The sequence below is a fragment of the Electrona antarctica genome (genome assembly GCF_951216825.1).
Source record: "Electrona antarctica genome assembly, chromosome: 18".
Classification (NCBI taxonomy): domain Eukaryota; kingdom Metazoa; phylum Chordata; class Actinopteri; order Myctophiformes; family Myctophidae; genus Electrona; species Electrona antarctica.
The window spans coordinates 32,565,669-32,585,753 of NC_136799.1; the positions used below are offsets into that span (position 1 = coordinate 32,565,669).

General features: G+C 42.8%; 1 protein-coding gene across 7 annotated transcripts in view; it reads left to right on the forward strand.

Annotated features, from left to right (window-relative positions):
- eml1 (EMAP like 1) overlaps positions 1 to 20,085 on the forward strand; it is a 78,639-nt gene that overhangs the window by 42,921 nt on the left and 15,633 nt on the right. For 5 of the 7 annotated variants that reach the window (XM_079529085.1, XM_079529083.1, XM_079529082.1 and 2 more), the window contains 7 exons: positions 3,177 to 3,315; positions 8,334 to 8,462; positions 9,409 to 9,437; positions 12,262 to 12,288; positions 17,570 to 17,699; positions 18,774 to 18,923; positions 19,892 to 19,961. In XM_079529085.1, the coding sequence (XP_079385211.1) occupies positions 3,177 to 3,315; positions 8,334 to 8,462; positions 9,409 to 9,437; positions 12,262 to 12,288; positions 17,570 to 17,699; positions 18,774 to 18,923; positions 19,892 to 19,961 (674 nt within the window). The remainder of the gene's footprint in view (positions 1 to 3,176; positions 3,316 to 8,333; positions 8,463 to 9,408; positions 9,438 to 12,261; positions 12,289 to 17,569; positions 17,700 to 18,773; positions 18,924 to 19,891; positions 19,962 to 20,085) is intronic. The other 2 variants (XM_079529084.1, XM_079529088.1) reach the window with 1 other exon arrangement.

Sequence of the window (20,085 nt, forward strand, 5' to 3'; positions counted from 1 at the left end):
TGAAACTGAAACACTTTGCCAACACTGTCTGGGAGTAGTTTATCGGTTAAGCACAAACCAAGGAGGCGACCCATTGGTGTGGTTTGGGTCATTGAATTGAACCAGTTGAATCACTTGGGTCAACTTGGGTCGACGTGCAACAGCACATATCACACACACCGCTGGGACGAACGCTAAAACCGTCTCGTGACTCTCGTCCCGTCTCGTGACTCTCGTCCCGTCTCGACCCTTTCGTGTGCTTTGGGCTTTAGACAACCTTGGGCTATGATGAATGTCCGGGTGATAATCTATATACCGTTTCAGTTGGGAATAAACCTTGTATCTCCGTATCTTTTTATGTTTCTTTTTTGTAAATGAATGCCCTACTTCATCATACTACAGTGTCACACAAAAGTAGCACAAATTGCAGATCTACAAGATCTGCTTTTTTAATTTGAAAGTGGTTAAGTCTGTCTGTGCCCTTTATAGATGGCTCACCAATGAAAAGTATTAACAAGAGCTTGTGGCTAATTGTCTCCACCAGGCCGAAGGCATGGGGAGAGAGTATGTTTTGCACTCCGTCCGTCCGTCCGTGTGTCCGTCCGTCCGTCCGTGTGTCCGTCCATCCGTCCGTCTGTGAACAGCTAATCTCTGGCACCGTTGGCTTGATCGCAGCCATACTCTGCACACACACTCCCTGAATGCCCAAAGTTTTCACATTGGCCTGTTATAGCGCCACCAGGAGGCCGCTTTGTGCAAAACAAATGTTTTGACAGTACACCTACAGATTTTGTCCAAACATTACGCAAATTGGTACACAGTCTCTCTAGAGCCATTCAACAAAACGGGTCTTTCATGTTTATATTACTCCTAAACATTTTGCCAAACATCACACACAATCCTATCCTCCTGGTGGAGACCTGTGCCCAGAAGGGCACTTTTTCTAGTTATAACTATGTTGGATCCATTAGTACACAGGGTTTGTTTTTTCGTTTTCTGAAAAATAACATTTTGGGACATACAAGGTTTCCACACGGCAGCGACGATATGTATAATTTATGTATGATATTTGTGTGAAACCTAACGACAAATTCTGGCTGTCGCAGTATGACACACTGTAATGGATGTTACTAATCAACAAACTACACACTGCCATTACCATACCTGTCTCATGTAAACACTTACTGTATGTCTGCAACCTCTGTTTGCTGCACCAATAATAATGATGGATGATGATGATGTCATTTTTAATACATTCTATTAATTTCTGTAATGTCACTCTGCATGGCCCCAGAGTTGGGTGTGAAATACATAGCACATGTGGTGATGTTCACATATTCACCAAGCTATTCAAAGACTCGCACACATACAGTAGGCTACAATCAAGCACGCCTTAAAGTATTTCATGTCTCCATACTGTATGTATCTACAGTAGCATATTGCCCAGGTCAGGGTTGCCCTCTTCCCATGACATTTGGATGAAAGAAATTCTAGTTCTTAGCTGCTCGCTAGATAACTCAGTCACATGGGTAAATAATATGGAGGGATACAGCGTGACTCCCTATTTTCCACAGCATTCTGGAAGCTCACTTCTTGAGATTTTACCTCACCCACCTAACACTCCTCCCTGCTTGGATTACTTCTTGTTGGCAATTTTGACAGATGCAAGTTATGCTATGTTGACTATACTGTATATACAGTACTATGCAGGTATATATTACTTGACATGCTAACATGCTTGACACGTTACTTTGTTTTCGGCACTAAATTGTTTTCTTTACATTATGTGATTATCATTTGTTGACTAAGGTTCATACCATTTACTCTGATCTTGCACTGGATAAGAGTATCTTCTTAACCACGTGAACCCCGGTATCCCTGTTGTGGTGTGAATGTTCGCTGGAGATACGGGGTGGCCATGGCTGAATGGGTAGAGAGAGAGAGTGAGAGAGAGAGAGAGAGAGAGGCTGCCTCCTGGTTGGCCTTGGTCTGTGTGTCAAAGTGTCCCTGAGCAGGCAAAGAAGTTTAGGGATAAAGGGTATAGCATGGGCAGAAATAGGGCCCTAAAGGCTCATTCATACTCCAGTTTTAGGTGACAAGCAACTCACCGCGGTGTAGTTTTCTAAAGTTAGAAAACTACAGTAGCAACTTACCGCTCACCCTGACACATCTCTCTGTTTTTACTAACCGTCACTCTGGCTGGCTAATGCCTAAGTACGTAGGTCTACAGGCAGTCAGGCACAAGCATGTATTCAAACCCGGCAACACGTGCACACACTTTCTGAATTCCTTTTTCTCTATGATCCTGATCTCTCTGCTGTGTACCACCCACTGTTTGAGCCTTATCTGGTTTATCATCTGTTGTTTTGGTCACACATCCATACACACACACACACACACACACACACACACACACACACACACACACACACACACACACACACACACACACACACACACACACACACACACACACACACACACACACACACACACACACACACACACACACACACACACACACACACAAACCTTTTAGTATTCTGCACTGGAATTGTTGTTGCGCGTGCATGCATGCATGCGTGTGTGCGTTTAGGGGTGTAATGAAACGTGTGACAGATAAACCTAGTGCTGTGTTTATAGAGCAGAGGGCAGAGGCCATTCAACATACTCATTTATCTTTATAAGAGTCCCTCACATGTGATTAATAAAACATCAGCATCTTTTACACACAAAGAAAATCTCAGTGCTCAAAATTCCCTTTTTTTCCAATGATGGAAAACATGGTAAATTCAATAAACGGAGACACCTATTGAAAATGAAATACTTTTTCAATCAATATCTCATTCAGTCTGTTCCACAGCATGGTCTTGTGCTAACATATTTCACAACTCTTTCAGCAACTCTCAGTCTCAATTAAGCACACACACACACACACACACACACACACACACACACACACACACACACACACACACACACACACACACACACACACACACACACACACACACACACACACACACACACACACACACACACACACACACACACACACACACACACACACACACACACGCACGCACGCACGCGCGCGCACACACACGCACATAAATGAGCACCCATAGATACACTACACAGTAAGTGGTCAAATGTTCCAACCATTTAATGGGAATTGTGTGTTATTCCTCTTCTAGCCAGGCCAATGATAGCGACCCTGCCTTTGCGACCCACGGTGAACAACGGGACAGTCCTACCAAAGAAAGGCAGTGGTTCCCTCCCATCCCCGTCCGGATCCGGTTCCCGGAAGGACGTTGCTACACCAACCAACAAGAGGTGAGAAGACGAGATCCACACTCAAAGTTCACTTGAATTGATTTCTTTGTTGTTGTTGTTTTATTTGTTTGTTTTTTCGTTAGAAACGATGATCATTAATTTACATTGATTATTCACTTGAGCCCCAACATCCCTATTCTGCTGGAAAGATGCACAGATCTACAAGCTCACATTGCGTTGTGAGCTTGTCGATGGCCTATTTTCACAGAAGAGATTGGGTGTAAATCGGGTCAGTTTTTATTAAGAATAGATCAGGTTTAAGGTTACATTTAAATGTGCAAGAGTTACACTCCATCCGCACTTCCAGCGATGAAATCTCATTAGAATACATGTTTTTCAATGAGACTGTCCTCACGTACCGCGAGCGACAGCGCGCCGTGCAGTGATGTCGTCCACCCCTCCTATATTCGCTCGCAGAGTCTCTATTTGAGATTCTACGTGTAATATCGCCGTCGGAAAAACTCGCTCCTTTCCTGTGAAGATGCAGTTTATTAGGCAGGCTAATTTTCATCTGTAGTTCCTGGTCAAGTACAGCAAACGGAAACATGGAAAAAGACAACAATTATCACGTCATAGGGCACAAGACATCCACTTATCTAGTCTTCAGATTTATTAGAGAAATCATGACTTGCTATGAGTGGGATATAAATGTTCCAGCTAAACCGCTACAGCTCATGTCCTAGACATCTAAACGAATGGTCTGTATTACTGGGTGTTGGAGCCCAGAGGCTTTGTTCTGTTCATATAACCACATCCATGTGCCGTATGGTCCCAGAGGCTGTGTTCTGTTCATATAACCACATCCATGTAGGGCCCAGAGGCTGTGTTCTGTTCATATAACCACATCCATGTAGGTCCCATAGGCTGTGTTCTGTTCATATAACAACATCCATGTAGGTCCCAGAGGCTGTGTTCTGTTCATATAACCACATCCATGTAGGTCCCAGAGGAATAGACGTACTGTATGCAACATCTGAAATATTATCCCCTGTCATAAATTGTCCCATTTGATTTGATAGCCTTTTCAATGCCAGCACAGCCACTGACATTTTACATGGCTGATAAACACTGAGGCAGTGTTGTCATCATAATCTATGCTCCTGTCCTGACATTCAGTCACTACAAGACTATAGATTGAATTAGTGTGCGTGCGTGTGCGACTGTGCGTGTACATGTACATGTGCACGTGTGCGCGGCCGCGTGCGTGCGTGCGTGCGTGCGTGCGTGCGTGCGTGTGTGTCCACGCACGCGTGTATGTGTGTTCACGGAGAGCCCAGGTTATCAATCTTGTCTGTCAGGAGGAACAATGGTCTTGTTCCCATCACTGTCACCATACTGGCACTGGAATTATCATAATCAGATGACCGTGAGGAGAGAGCAGGGACCCATTCCATTTCAGATTGCAGTTCCCTCCAATGCATCCTTGTTTATTCCCTATACAATAGGTAGGCTATGTCCCTATACTGTACCTATTGTGCTGAATATAAGACTTTTTCCCAATGGAAATATCCTAAAAAAACGGGGTAGTATTATAATCAGAGACTATTTGACATTCAATGTTCTTTTTCCACAAATGAGGAATGTATCCCAACATGAACCAATATATTCTTGTTAGTTGCTATTCTATCCCTGAGCTTGGGGAATATAACAAGGAAACAGCTACATACCGTACTATGGAATGCAGCCAGTGACATCTCCTGTCCAATCTAAATGAACCCATTAAAACCTGAGGCTGATTCTACAAATGCCTTCTAGACCAGCGTCCCGCATGTCGGACATGCGCTGCTTGCAGTTATGGTTAGGTTAGGGTTTGAGGTAGGTTGTCCAATGACTAGTCTGAACTAAGTACTGCACCCGTACGTACAGTAGATACACCAGGACAGATACTAATATGAATGCGCAGTAGGAAATGTCAGTGTGGTTTCTTTGAGGCATTTCTCTGTGTGCCAGGCAACCTAAGCCTGGACTGATATGTGTGCTTGTCTGGTTTTAACTAGACTGGGATGAACTCCTTTTGATGTTTTCTGATCAGGTCTATGGGGGGATATAACTTTGCGTCAGCAGGCGGTCATTCCAGGCAGAAATGTTCTCCAAAAGTAAATTATTAATTTGATGAATCCGCATTTTTTTTCACTCCTTGGGCTACGGAGTCGGACACACCAGAGTTTTATTCTGCCTATGCTATTCAATGGGAATGGAGCATTGTGTTGCCATCACGTGGCTTTCCGCTACGTTCCCATTGAAAATCATTGGCAGAATCTGCCGCATAGGCAGAATCAAACTCTGTGTGTCCGTACACTTACAAATATATATTGATTTATTTTATTATTATTATTATTATTATTATTCAAAAAGGTTTTCAAAAATCTAAAAAAGTTTCTTCAAGTAAAACTCACTCGTAGCGTGACTGGTGAGACTAGACTACTCGATTCAGCTTTCATGTCGGGGAACAAAAACAAAGCGGCTCTAATCGTAAACCACAACTGGAAACCACCTTCTGGAATCTAGAAGGATCACACTGGTCACTTCAGAATGGAAGCCAGGCTTTCCTCCGTGTGGAAAGCCTGTCTTCAGACTGTCTTCTCCCTCTATTCATGATGTATATTTATATGAATTTTATATTGTTTATCTTTTGGTTTATGTTCTATGGTTCTGTGGCCTTTGAGCTCTGGGCCCAATAAAATACATTTTGTTGACTTGCTTGTCACTTTCTAAGCCATTACCGGTTGTGTGTTTGGTCATGAAAGGAGTTTATGAAGCGTTTCTGTTTGTAGGGCAGTGGTTGTGTTTGTGCTGCTCTCAATGTTCCAATATTTACTCGATCAGAGGAGCTTAGAAACCGCACAGCACGCACACACGCACACACGCATGCACACACACACACACACACACACACACACACACACACACACACACACACACACACACACACACACACACACACACACACACACACACACACACACACACACACACACACACACACACACACACGAGGTCTAGAGGGTTTACAGAATATGTGGTGTATTTTATCCCCTCACTGCATGTCTAATGTCCCTGTCCTCTTCCATGATGACATTTACATATCCTGCCCACCCACATTGTGCTGTCTGTCTGTCTGTCTGTCTGTCTCTGTGTCTGTGTCTGTGTCTGTGTCTGTGTCTGTGTCTGTGTCTGTGTCTGTGTCTGTGTCTGTCCAGTCTGTCTTCTCTATCTGGCCCTGCCAGATTTCTCTACTTCCCCCTCAGGTGAGAATGTTCCCGAATATAGTGTTGGTCACGCTCTAACATCCTTACCCCCATACTTAAGGCTCATTCATTCATTCAGTCTGGATTTTCGGTGGTGAGTAAAAACAGAGAGAAGGGCTGGGGCGGTGGCGGTGGTTTGCTCTTCACCGCGGCTCGTGACATCATGTTGTAGTTCGGTGGTCACATCACCACCGAAAATCCAGACTATGTATGAGCCTTTAATGTCCTTTAACCTAGTGGGCCTCAGACATCGTCTTGCCAAGGATCCCTAAATTGATATGTATTTGGCCGCGGCCCCCCATCTCAAATAGATGGGGCACAACATCTAGAAGCTCACAAATGAGCTCTTAGATCGGTTAGCTTAAGTATAAAATGCGTGGTTAAAACGGATTTTGATGCTAAATTAACTGATCTTTCTGGGGACCCCTTGGAACCCCATCCACGACCCAAGTTTGAGAACCACTGCTTTGTGACATGAACCCTCCATGGCTTCCCTATTCTTGGGGCGAGCATTTGGCGAAAATAACAGATCATGTCACAACCCAACACGTTGTGAGCTTGTAGATCTGCTATTTTCAGAGAAGGTATTTGGTCTAGACCGGACCAGTCAACCAAGTCTAGGGTTTAAGTGGTTAATGATGTGTTTTTTCATCACTCACCTGTTATTACTTGTCCCTGAAACAGAGTAACTTGCCATTATTTGGAATTACAAATTAAGTACCACCTCCATCATCAATAACAACGTGCTGTATATTCTTTTCTTGTCTAATCTCATTCACTGGAACAGCATTTGTGTACTTCAGTCCATGAATAGGATTAGTCTAAACTGGTGTGGACTGGTGTGCTCACAATCCAATAAATATTGGCACACATACTACACTGTATTTCCCAAATGATTAGTATGGTTATTCACGGTACAAAATAATAGTAATACAAAGAAGATGTCTATCTATCTCTCTCTCTCTCTCTCTCTCTCTCTCTCTCTCTCTCTCTCTCTCTCTGTCTCTGTAACTCACTCACTCACTCACTCACTCACTCACTCACTCACTCACTCACTCACTCACTCACTCACTCACTCACTCACTCACTCACTCACTCACTCACCCACTCACAGTTACCCTGTAAAAGGGACAGCATCAGCAGCCATATCCAGGGGTTTGAATGGACTTGGCTCTGGTGGGATGGATTAGGTGTGAGTGGGCCTACCAGCCAATGGACTGCTGATCGGGGCTTTCCTTTGTGTAAATGAGCAGCCTGTCTGCATTACTGATGTTCAGGCTTGCAAAGGTTCTGTTAGCAGTAGCACGTCCACCAACTCTCCACCACACATGACTTTTAGGAGAAGAAAGAGGGAAGATATTGTTATTTAAAATCTACTCTTATTCTCCCAGCATTGTAGAATTGTGTTGCAGTAAAATGCATTATACTTGTGGGCTGGTCTCTTCCTTGCCTGACCTTGTCTGTAATGAAGTTCCTTTCTGTGGGTTCTTATCTATTCATGACATTTTTCATTCTATAATTCATAACGGCTTCAGACGAATCTGCCATATGGCTTAAGTTCCCTTATCAAAGAGACGGCATGACTGAATGTATAATAATAAGGCTAACTAAATGAATCTTTTACTTTAAAGTGCTATACTTGGATGAGAAAAGCATTTTTAGAAAAGCAGTGTCAGGTAGTTCCACGACCTATTTCTCTTACCTTCCCTATCACCCACACCCCCCCACCCCACACACTTTGAACATCTGTCCTCCATCTCTGTGCCGCAGCACTGTGAGGCGAGCCAACTCAAATGAGCACATGGGAACTCTCACACGGAAGGATTCGGGCGACTCCAAGAGCAACCGAACCCGCGCCGGGTCCACCGGCAGCAACTCCAGCGGCAAACGAAGTGACAGGTAAGGTCCTCGGTATCTATTTGTCATGTTCAATTATGACATCTAGACAATTTGATCTAATAAAAAAAAAAACAGCTTCAAGTCTGTACTACTTCCGTGTTGCATAACAGTGACATCACGGTCCAGTCCTTCTTGGTATCTTTAACGTAGGCGTAGCCTTGTTTCAACGCGTGTGTTTATGATCAACGTATTTATCGATTCTGACGTCATCACTCTCTACGAGTGCCCCACTTGTCCGGTAAGTGTACGGCAAGCAATTACAACCCGTACGCCCGTACGTGTGTTTTGATCCACTCTGTCTCGGAATCTGGCATCCATCTTGGATTTTCCTCGATTATAAATGTGCAACAGTGCCCTGCGCAACACTGACCGCTAGGGGCGTTGTTGCCCATTTACAATCAAGGAAAATCCAAGATGGATGCCAGATTTCGAGACAGAGTGGATCAAAAGTGGTTGCTTGTCGTACACTTGCCGGAAAAGTGGGGCAGCAGGGAAAGCACCTTAGATTTTGCATTTGTACAAGTTAAGAGTTACTTTGAGGCACAGCTTTTCAGACGACGAGCCATGGGGCAAGGTCGCTTAGACTCTAAAGTCTAAATCTTAGGCTAACAAAGCTCAGCTGTAGCCTATTTTGTCACATTCAGCGTTCGCGCTAATGAAAGACGGGATAATTATTTCATGTCAACATTAAAGTACAACTATCAGAAGATTTAACCCAGGTTAAGTAATCCGTCACTCTTCAAGTTTAACTAAAGTGTTTTCCATCTGTCCAAAATACAATGTCTGCACTGGGGCCTATCGCCAGGTCCGTACACCACTGTGTGGGGTCTTCAGGAGTTGACTAAATTGGGCACTAATAATTGGACACTTTAAACCAAAACATCATTTTTATTTCACCAGACTAATGCCTGTCTGTCTCTTTCACCATTTCTGTTTCATTTGACAGCAAACAGAGGGATCCTGTGTTCAATGCAGGTAAGACAACCGCTTCTCCACAACCGCTTCTCAGATATTTGATCCCAAAAACTAAGGTAGCAGTGTGCTATGGCTACGGTACCATTTACTCTTTCTACAGTTAACTAAATTCTCAGTGGCCGAAGGTGTGAATCAGATGTTTAATGTCTTATGAAGAATTATAAATTGGGAATATATATATATATGAAATATGACCTTGCTAATGGTTTTGTGCACATTGGTTTCAGTCCTAATAATTAGGATCATTGTGCGCTAAACCAGAGCATGAACAGATTGTTGAAGTCCATCAATGCACACAGAGGACCACTGAGAGATTTTTAAGTGATGCGGTTTCCATCCTCGAAACACTCATTAACCCATTAGCCATCATTCTTAACCAATCAACTTCACCCTGCTCTTCCAAATCTCACTAAATCATGCATTCTTCGATTCTCAAACCAGTGTTTTTGTTTTGTTTTGTTATGGCATAAGTATTGTGTAAATGTTTGAAACGCATGAATTAGTCCATTATTTTCTGTTGAACACTAAAAATACAATTGAATACACTGTATGGACCGGTACAGCTGGTTGGCTGATCATTTTGTCCTATATTTGAGTCATAATAATAGTGATTAAGTGGTAGCATTTTGTAAAGAGAGAAAAGCAGAGTAGAAAGAGGTTTCTTGTCGAAGAATGATCTGTGATCTATGTGGCATTCTCATTGATGTGCAGTGTAGAACTAGACTAACCCACTTTTCCAAATGGACAAAAAGAACCAAAACCATGGCAACAAAACAATGCCATGGAATAGGAAATTAGATGAGTATTGATTCAAATTCCCCTCTTCCAGCATGTTATAGATTTGTTAGTAAATGGAATTCCTGATTCCATTAGATTTAAACACCTGCCTTTGTTTTTGTTTGGTTTAGTCATACAGTGGTGTCCTGGAGAGCCAAATATGTTTTTTAATGCAATTTGTCTCTATACGGAAAAGTGCGTCGGATAACAGGAACTGATAGGTAGAAAAAAGAGAATCCCGCACACTGTCTTCACTTAGGTTGGTTTTTTATTGCAACGTTTCGGTCATCAGACCTTCATCAGGCATCAAATGCAATTTGTCTCGCCTCCAAGCTGGCTGACCCGCTGCCTCTACCAAACCCCCTGATTTGGTCCAGTGAATGCTTCTTGCATGCCTAAGCCACATATAAATCTATCTAAAGCCAGTTGAATTAAACAGATAGCCTCAGACCAGGGACGGCCATCGCTGAATGGGTAGAGAGAGTCCTTCCGCTCAATCAGACTCTTAACTGTTACTGCTCCTAATAGTTAGAATGGGTTAAATGCAGTGGACAGTTTTCAAATATGTGCAAATGTACACAGTGACAAAAGATATCTAGAAGAAGTGGGGACTCGATTATTATTATTATTATTATTATGTGTTGGATTTATTATTATTCGTAATTGTATTATTATGATAATTATTAAAAATATGTATTTAAAACTGTGTAGGCCTACAGCATAAATGTAATTGATGCTGCTAGAGCTGTTCATGTAAAAGGAGTCCATGCAGTTTAGGGATTCACACATTATCACATGACCCCTCGGATGTCTACATTCCTTCCATGGGACATTCCTATAATCTTTTGGGGGTAAATGGGCCCTTAAGGTCTCCCTGGCCTAAGGCCATGATCCCAACCCTTGCTATCCGTGTTTGAATGCTGATGCTGAAGAGATAATTAACATGTCGCTTCATGGGCATTTGAATCGATTTGCAGACCTATTATCTCCTGCAAAGCTGCACAGTAAGTGCTGTGCCATGGACATAAACAACCACCAGAATACACTTAACCGGTAGAAATGGATAATTGGAACAGTTGGCCCTGTCAGGAATATGCTTACATGTGATCTGTGTACTGATTGCACTGAAAGATCTGCTTTCAGAAAGATGTTGGAGTTAGTCATGTTTCGGTGGTGTGAAGCCATGTGAAGAGTGATGTAGCAAATGTATTTGACATGTTGCAAATGTGTGTGCTTTTTATTTTAAAGCGATAAACATCATGAGGTAGCTGACGTCAGGGTGACAGATAGGGTCAAACGCTCAGGTCAAGTAGAAATGCTTAGTCTGTCCATTACCAGCTGGGAAACAATTGGCTTCAAGGGTTCTGCATTACCTAGAGGTGGTGACCCCAGAAACCACTTAAAGGGGAAAACCACCCATTTTCAACATTTTACTATGTCATTAATATACCTTAGAGCTGTTGTGTGGAAATAATAAAAAAGTCCCCCCATTTTGTGTTTCCTAGAACTGTAATTATGAAAAAAAATCATTAACATGGTGAAACACATCTTGATGATGTCATCAAGATGTGATTCTTTTCAGACCTCTAGTTCTAGGAAACACAGAATGGGGGAACTTTTTTATTATTTCCACACAACAGATCTAAGGTATGTTAATGACATAGTAAAATGTTGAAAATGAGTGGAATGCCCCTTTAACCACTTAAAACCCTAATATATAATTTGTCGTACAACAAATATACAGAAAATAGCAGACCTACAGTACAATCTCACTGCTTGTTGATCAGCTATTTTCTCTGTTAAATAATTTTAAAATAATAATAATAATTATTATAACAATATTAGACAAATATCGCATTCCAAACATACTCACACCAGGTTTTAAGTGGCGGTAAAATTCAACATGTCCATATGTACCATAATGGGAACAGAGAAAGCCGGACCATCACACAGGAAACAGTCATGAAGAAAACATTTTGTTAGCACAGACCAGAGGAAGCCATCTCAACCCTCACCTGGTCCTTCTGTCTCTCTCTGACCTCACAAGGGACACGACGTGTGACCCACTGCAAAGGTAGGCCCCCCCCCCCCCCCATCCCCACCCAGCTTCAAACCACTGGCCACAGCTCTGTGAATATTGCTGCACTCACAAGGCCGATATACGTAATGCCCTGCATTACCTCAACTTTGAACCATGGACTGAGGTTAAGACAGGGATACCGATTTTGGTGTTCCAAGTTGTATCTTAAAAAAATGTCCCTGTCCATTGACTGGCACTTGCTGCTAGAATATTGCAGGCCTTAGATATTTCAAGTGATGCAATGTACAGAGAGCTGTCAGGGGAGAGTTGACAACGAGTGTGTGTGTGTGTGTGATGTTGGTTGTCCTCCCCGAGAGAACTAATACACACACCAGTAGACTATCTAACACACACACTGAGAGGTTTGTCAAATTGTGTGGCTGTTTGCAGTGATCGCAGTGTGCTTGCGTGTCACCATAGCCTGATTTATACCCAGATCTACACCGATATTGCAGGCCGAAAGCAGCCCATCTTCAAGCTACTGTATGACCTTGTGGATCTGCTGTTTTCGGCGGGTGACACTGACTGCACGACAAGAGTATTCATTTATCACGCTGCCACTTTGCTAGATGTGTGTGTTTGCTTTACTTCCTCACATTGCACTTGGCCATGTAGTCGCTGTCTCACCATAGCAACAGCACAAATGTTTCCAATGCTCTGCTCCGCATATTTGTTTTCTTTTTCTGTGTTGAACGGCGTGGCGTGTTCTAAAGACAACTTGCTCCAGTGCAAAACAAGGAGTTATGATGGTTATCCCTGATGCTAATGTGTTGACAGACAGACAGACAGACACTTTCTTTTATGCTAGCGATATACACATTTTCTCACACAGCCCCAGAGCAACGACCCAGCAGTTAATGAATTCATTACACTGACTCCAAATAAAAAAAAGCACTGAAGTAAAATCCATGGTGATTCCGTCTCAGAGCTTTGCCTAGTATTTCCTCAGTCTTGGGAAATGTCATCCTGTCATTACTCATTAGTACACAGTATAAGACCTAAAGGGTGGTTTGTAGAGTGAGACTAACACATGTACAGCACATCTGTCACATTTCTTTGTTATACAATCACAGTGAACAGGACAACCTACAGGTGTGCATAGTTGAGCTGCTTTGCTCATTGCGTTTCATTTGGGCTGCCTGGTAGTGTGATTTGGCATTTTCAGCACCCTCTAGTGGACAAATTTGCAGACAGAGTGACATACAGTACATACATACATGTACATACATACATGTACATACATACATAACATACATACATACATACATACATACATACATACATACATACATACATACATACATACATACATACATACATACATACATGTACAGACAGACTCATTGCAATAGCTTAACTTCATTTTAGAGCTCAATAAGTTGACCCATTAAAAAGGAGTACTGTAAGTGATATTGTTTTGGTTTACATTACAGTTATTATTATGTTTTGGTGAAAAAGTTAAAGCTCTATATGTTCTCATAGTAATCATTAGAGCGTTTGTTCAGTAACACAGGTCTCCACTGTCTCTCCACCATCTGCGCCTCTCCAGAAAACACATTTTCAGATGTGTGGCTAATCTAATCAAATCAGGAGAGAGGAGTACCTATTTATCAGCTTTTCTTTATGTCCGCAATTCCAGTTTCAATTCTCTATCCTGATCAGATAGAATTTGTATGCTGATCTAAAAATGCATTTTCTGTTTACTAAACGGTAAATGGTGCATTTATATAGCGCCTTTATCCAAGGCGCTTTACATACATTGTGCATTACATTCACCCATTCATACACCGATGGTCGGAGGAATCCATGCAAGGCACCAACCTGCTCATCGGCGTCTTGCTCAAGGACACTTGTCTTCAACAGTAACTCTGGGGGATTGAACTGGGAACCTCACAGGTTTCCCCATCCAGCTGCTCTACTGGCCACTCTACCCCTGAGACAGACTAAGACTTGGACAGATAGGGAGACCCCTGTTACTGAACAAACACTATACAGCAATGATTACTATCCATATATAGTGCTTTTTAACACTTATTTTAACAAAATCACTTACTGTACCTTTAACTTGTTATTAAAGTCAGTACCCCTGTAGTCTCCCTAGCACCATGTATTTTGGTAGCAGTGAAATATAATGTAAAATGTACAACCCCCCCCCAAAAAAACGTCTTACATCCATCTAACTGATATCATTCCTCCCTTCACCTTCCTGGTCACCCTGCCCCCCCCCCCCCCCTGCCCTGCCCCGCCCGGTCCTGTGTGCCCACAATGCCCCTCTTGTTTTCTACTCCCACTCTACAATAGTCACAGTACAGATTTTCCTCACTCGCTCTGCCAAACGGACCGGCACCGGCTGCAGTCCTGCTGCGTTGGCCCTAACGTCCCGGTCAGCCCACCACCTCCACAGTGCAGGCGTGGGCAGTAAGGCTGGCGCTGGCAGGGCCAGAAAGACCCTAAGTTCCACCCTCCCACAGGCCAATTCGGGAAGTCTCTCACCATATTCTTCCCTTGATATGGCCATGCCCAGCTACCCTATCAAATCTCCTAGCCAGTATTTCCAGATCTGCTACTGAGTCATGCATACTGCGTGCGCACACACACACACACACACACACACACACACACACACACACACACACACACACACACACACACACACACACACACACACACACACACACACACACACACTACACACACAATATATTTCTGGTGATACCCGTCTTGCAGATGATTGCAGGTCAGTTGTGGCGATCAGGTATCATCATATCATATGGCAGAGATACAGTATGTGGGATTTTGACAGCTGCAGGGTGATATTTGGAATTTGAAAGTGGAATCCTCAGAAGATGGGTAAATGTCTTATTTCCATTATCTACAGTGTGTCCATACTAACAAGGGATGTCATCTTGATTGGTGTGTGTGGGACCTGTGGGTGTGGATCATGCACATTTTGACCACAGTCTGGAAGAGGCATTCCTTATCAAGGTGCCAATGTCTTAAGGATGCTATTATACAGCTTGGTTACAATTGTAAATAGCTTGTGTTCATATTTGGAAGCCTCGGTAATGTCCATGAATCAGTTGTGAGAAGCCTGCTGGCCTGCAGATTGCAGGAATGCCCAAGAAGCCAAGAGTTAAGGCAGTGGCTAAATTCTGTTCAGTGTCTGTGATAATATATGGAGGAAGCGATGCTTCCTGTATCCGTGATCTGTATCCTGAAATACTTAATTGTTGAGTTTCCAAGTTTTTGCATCTATTATTGTGTTCAATAATTTCTTGTTAAATGTGAACGCAAATGAATATGTATGAAGTATAGCAATTACGGTAAATCATTTACTGAGTGGGCATCCAGGTGGCACAGGGGTAAAGTTCCTGCCCACCACCATGTTGGAGGCTGGTAGTCTCTGTCGCTGCACTGCCAGCTCCTACCGGTTGGTCTGTCTGGTGGAAATTAACTAATTACATTTACTCAAATACTGTACGTACAATTTTGAGTTCTTTTTTTTTTTTTACTTTACTGGAGTACTCTACTACATCTCAAACTCACTCTCACTTGAAAACGTGTTATTAAAAGTTATTAGTTACTTTGTACATTTTGATTATTATTACAAAACCGCTTCGGACCTATAGGCAGAATGCCCTGTGTGAAAAAGGACATTCTGCATAATGAGTACTTTTACTTTTAAAGTAAATGGAGTAGCCTATACTTTCTCCCAACACTGTCCAGTTCCAGCGCATGCCATGCCATGCCATGCCATGCCATGCCATGCCATGCCATGCCATGCCATGCCATGCGTTACGTCCTCCGGGTGAAACTCCTTTTTGTGACTGTGGTGAACATAAGCAGCGGGTGACGTCATGCTGCATCAGAGGAGACACGTGGTTGTGTTGCAGTATGATTAGAAAACCAGTCACATTGAAAAAGGGAGTGCTCGTTTTCTTCGAGTTCACCTCCCGCACTCTCCCGCGGCGGGGCAGGGCCCACCCGTCAAAAAAGGAAATTACGTCTCAGAGGTACCAACACTCGGGGGGGACGGGACATAACTCGGACGGTGCTGAGTCGGCTGAAGGTGACTTCGCAACGCTCGGCACGGCGACTGGCTCGCCTAAGCCCACTCGGCGGTGCCTCTCGTGGCTCAAGTCACCTTCAGACGGCGTGCCTCCGTCTGTGAAAATGAGTGCACCTTTTTCATTCTGACTGGTTTTCCAATCATACTGTGACATATATACACCCTAAAGAAAGTGCAATAGAGCACGCACATCCACACACTTAAAGCCAGGTGCCGGGCCGAGGTTAATAAAAGGAAAAAGGTACACCATAGTGGTGTAAGTTACCTTAATAAATACATTTTTAAGCTTTGGAGCATTATCCAGTGGACCTTACCTCCCAACTGTAGGGGTTGGCAGCAACAGGGACACGATCAGGGAAAAACTGGGCATATTGAATTTAGAAATGCTCAGTCGTCATTCATGTAATCCATTTTAAGAGATTACCATTTAAATTGTCCTCACAGGTCAACAAGAGAGCCTCTGTATCTGAATGTAGTTATTACTATAATAATAGACAATATAAATGTGAATAATGTATGTGAATTGTATGTTTTTTTTTCATTGTTGTTCCCATTGTGCTGTCTTGCATAGTTTTGTTTCTCAACATCAGCATGTTTTAAATGCATGGTGTTTATGTCTATTTACCGTTTAATTACCTTTCAGTTTCTTGTTGGTTATTTTCCCCATAACATTTCCATTCCTCTGCTTGTGTCTGCATTCTATGAGTTGGTTGACCTGTGTTATAACCTGCATATTCATAAGCGGTGATGCTTAATAACATTTCCAAACTGTGTGCCGTTCATTTAGCACCTTTTGCTATTATATATATAAATGTATACGATATGAAATAAGTAATAACTAATAAAGTCAATTAAAGAGCTGATTGGTTTGTGTTTGCAGATTTTGTCATGCTTGTCCTTCAAACGTACCTCATCTCAATAGCACATTAACCACTTTAGCCATGGTGCGTGTCCCTATTTTGGGCATGTCAAAAAAGGCAAGGAAGGCTTTTGATGATTAAATAATCCCTGTATCTCTCCCTCTAATGTTGTATTCTACTATGTGTCACGCTGTTGCTTTAACACATCAAAGTCTGCAATTTAACATAACTTCAATGAAAACGAGCATGATTCCACTAACCATGAATGCTTCTCTGTATGCTGTCTGATGCCATTATGACTGGCCTGAGTGTCGCCTCACTGACTGTTGTCTGTTGCTCTTTCTAGAGGAGGGTTATGTGAAAATGTATTTGAAGGGACGTCCCATCACCATGTTCATGCCCAAAGACGTGGTGGAGTCCTACTGCCTGGAGGCCAGAGCCGATCTGCCCAGCAATAAACTCAAACTGGACTGGGTGTATCCTTCTACCTTCTGGTTTTAACGCTTCATTATGATGATTCATATCTCGATGGCTCTTTGAGAGAGATGTTCATATCACCTATATCAAATGCATGTGATGATTATAATCATAACAAGGTACAATGACTTCATGGCAAGGAATGTCTGCCAGAAGATATTGTAGCCCCCCCACATCCATTTTGGAGTTCTAAAATTCTGCCCCAACCAGACCCTACCCGACCCGATGTTTTTAGGCAAAATGTACGCTAATTAGTCGGGCCGGGCCTAAAAGCTTGTTGGATGCGTATGACACCTTTTCGGATTTTTGGGCCTAAAAGTATGGTAATTGTTCCAGCCGGGCCAAGCCTCGGGCCGCCCAGTAGGGCCCAGTTAGGGCCGGCCGGGCCTTAATTTTCAGGCCCGTTGACAACTCTAATCCAATTGCATTGGGAATGTGTAACATTAACATACCACTTGGGTTAGATCTTCTGCCTGGATTTCGTAGTTAAAAATATATATTGAATACATTTCTCTCTTGGGTTGGGAAGGTTTAAGGCCTGTGCTCTTTCTTTCTTTCTTTCTTTCTTTCTTTCTTTCTTTCTTTCTTTCTTTCTTTCTTTCTTTCTTTCTCCATCTTATTTAACAGGCAGATTATTTCGTGCAGGGAAGCAACAATATTTCTGCGAAGGAAAGATGAAGTGTGGATGATGTAGCATTCAGTCTAGCAGAGACCCAGAGGGGTAACACTAAGGGAAAATAAACATGTTGGTAATCTGTTAAGAAAAGCACCGATCTCTATAGAAGAATCTGTGGGCATGACAGCGCTCCACATATTGATTTCGTGGTTGAACATTATCCATAACATGTGAAAGGTCCTAAATCTACTATAGATTGCATTATGCATTAGAGATTTCTTGTTATTTATTTATCTGCAACGAAACAAGAATAAGGAAATGGGAATGTCTCAGTTACATCTCTATAGCTGTAGAGACACATCTCTACAGCTGTAGAGACTAAATGTTTTAAGTCTTGTCACAGTCTCTAGCCATTTCACATTACTGGGCTATTTCTTTGACCGCATAAAATATCCAGCTATGGATACCGTGGTCGCGACTGCCGCTCCAACCTGTATCTGTTGCCTACGGGTGAGACGGTGTATTTCATTGCCTCGGTGGTTGTACTGTACAATGTAGACGAACAGCTGCAGAGACACTACACTGGACACACGGATGACATCAAATGGTGAGACACACACACACACACACACACCAGGCCTCATGCGTATTATGTAGCCTGCACACTAAATGCATGTTGAATGTACGCGCAGTAGCAGGGCAAGTAGGGCATTAAATGATGAAAAAACACCTACAGTTTATACTGTAGGTTCATGCCCGACAACGATATGTTGTCTGTTCCTTGAGCCGAACAAGTACTGTACACATTAAAGTACCTCAGGAGAATTAAGAGTTACCTCTGCCTGTTCAATATTCCATGGTTATAATGAGGGTATTGTAGGTGTCTGTCTGTCTGCGTGTGTCTGCGTGTGTGTGTTGAGTGTTTGCACCAAGATGTGCCTGTTGGTGAAAGTGTGAATGGCGGGACACACATTTGACAGGTAATTATGTGGGCAAGAAGGAGACCCCCACCACCAAAGAGCTTTAATGTGTGTCAGTGCTGTGATGATTCCAGGCAAATGAACCACATCCCAAGGTGGAACAAGGTTCAAACTATTAGGGAACTGATTCGATTACAGTTCAAAGGATTTCTCTACCTCTCTCACTCACACACACACACACACACACACACACACACACACACACACACACACACACACACACACACACACAGACACAGACACAGACACACAGACACACAGACACACACACACACACACACACACTACTATGTAGACCAAAATTAATTACGTAGTTAGAACTCTTGAGGGATAACATGCCCTAAGACTAAGAGGATGAATTTATCTTAAAATGTTGTATTTCCTCTAACACTAGTGCAGGCAGTGTGCTGTGTGGTGGCTACACTGAATATTTTATTCACAGCCTTGAAAATCTCACTGAAAAATAAAGGTCTTTCATCTTGCGATAACCGCACGCCCCCCATCTCCATCATTTATTCAAATGATGCCTTTGATGTTGAAAGCTTTTCAACTGCATTCCTCACTGATATTCTCCCTGTGTTTTTGTTCTGTGTAGCCTGGCTGTCCACCCTGATAAAATCACCATAGCAACCGGGCAGGTGGCGGGCACCTCTTCAGATGGCAAAGTAAGAAGTCTAATGGTTTACATTTCACACTATTTATCTGGGCATGGCACCTAACTACATGAATCCTACATGAACATTTGGCAAATATGGCAGATCTACACGCTCACAACGCGTCGCAACACAA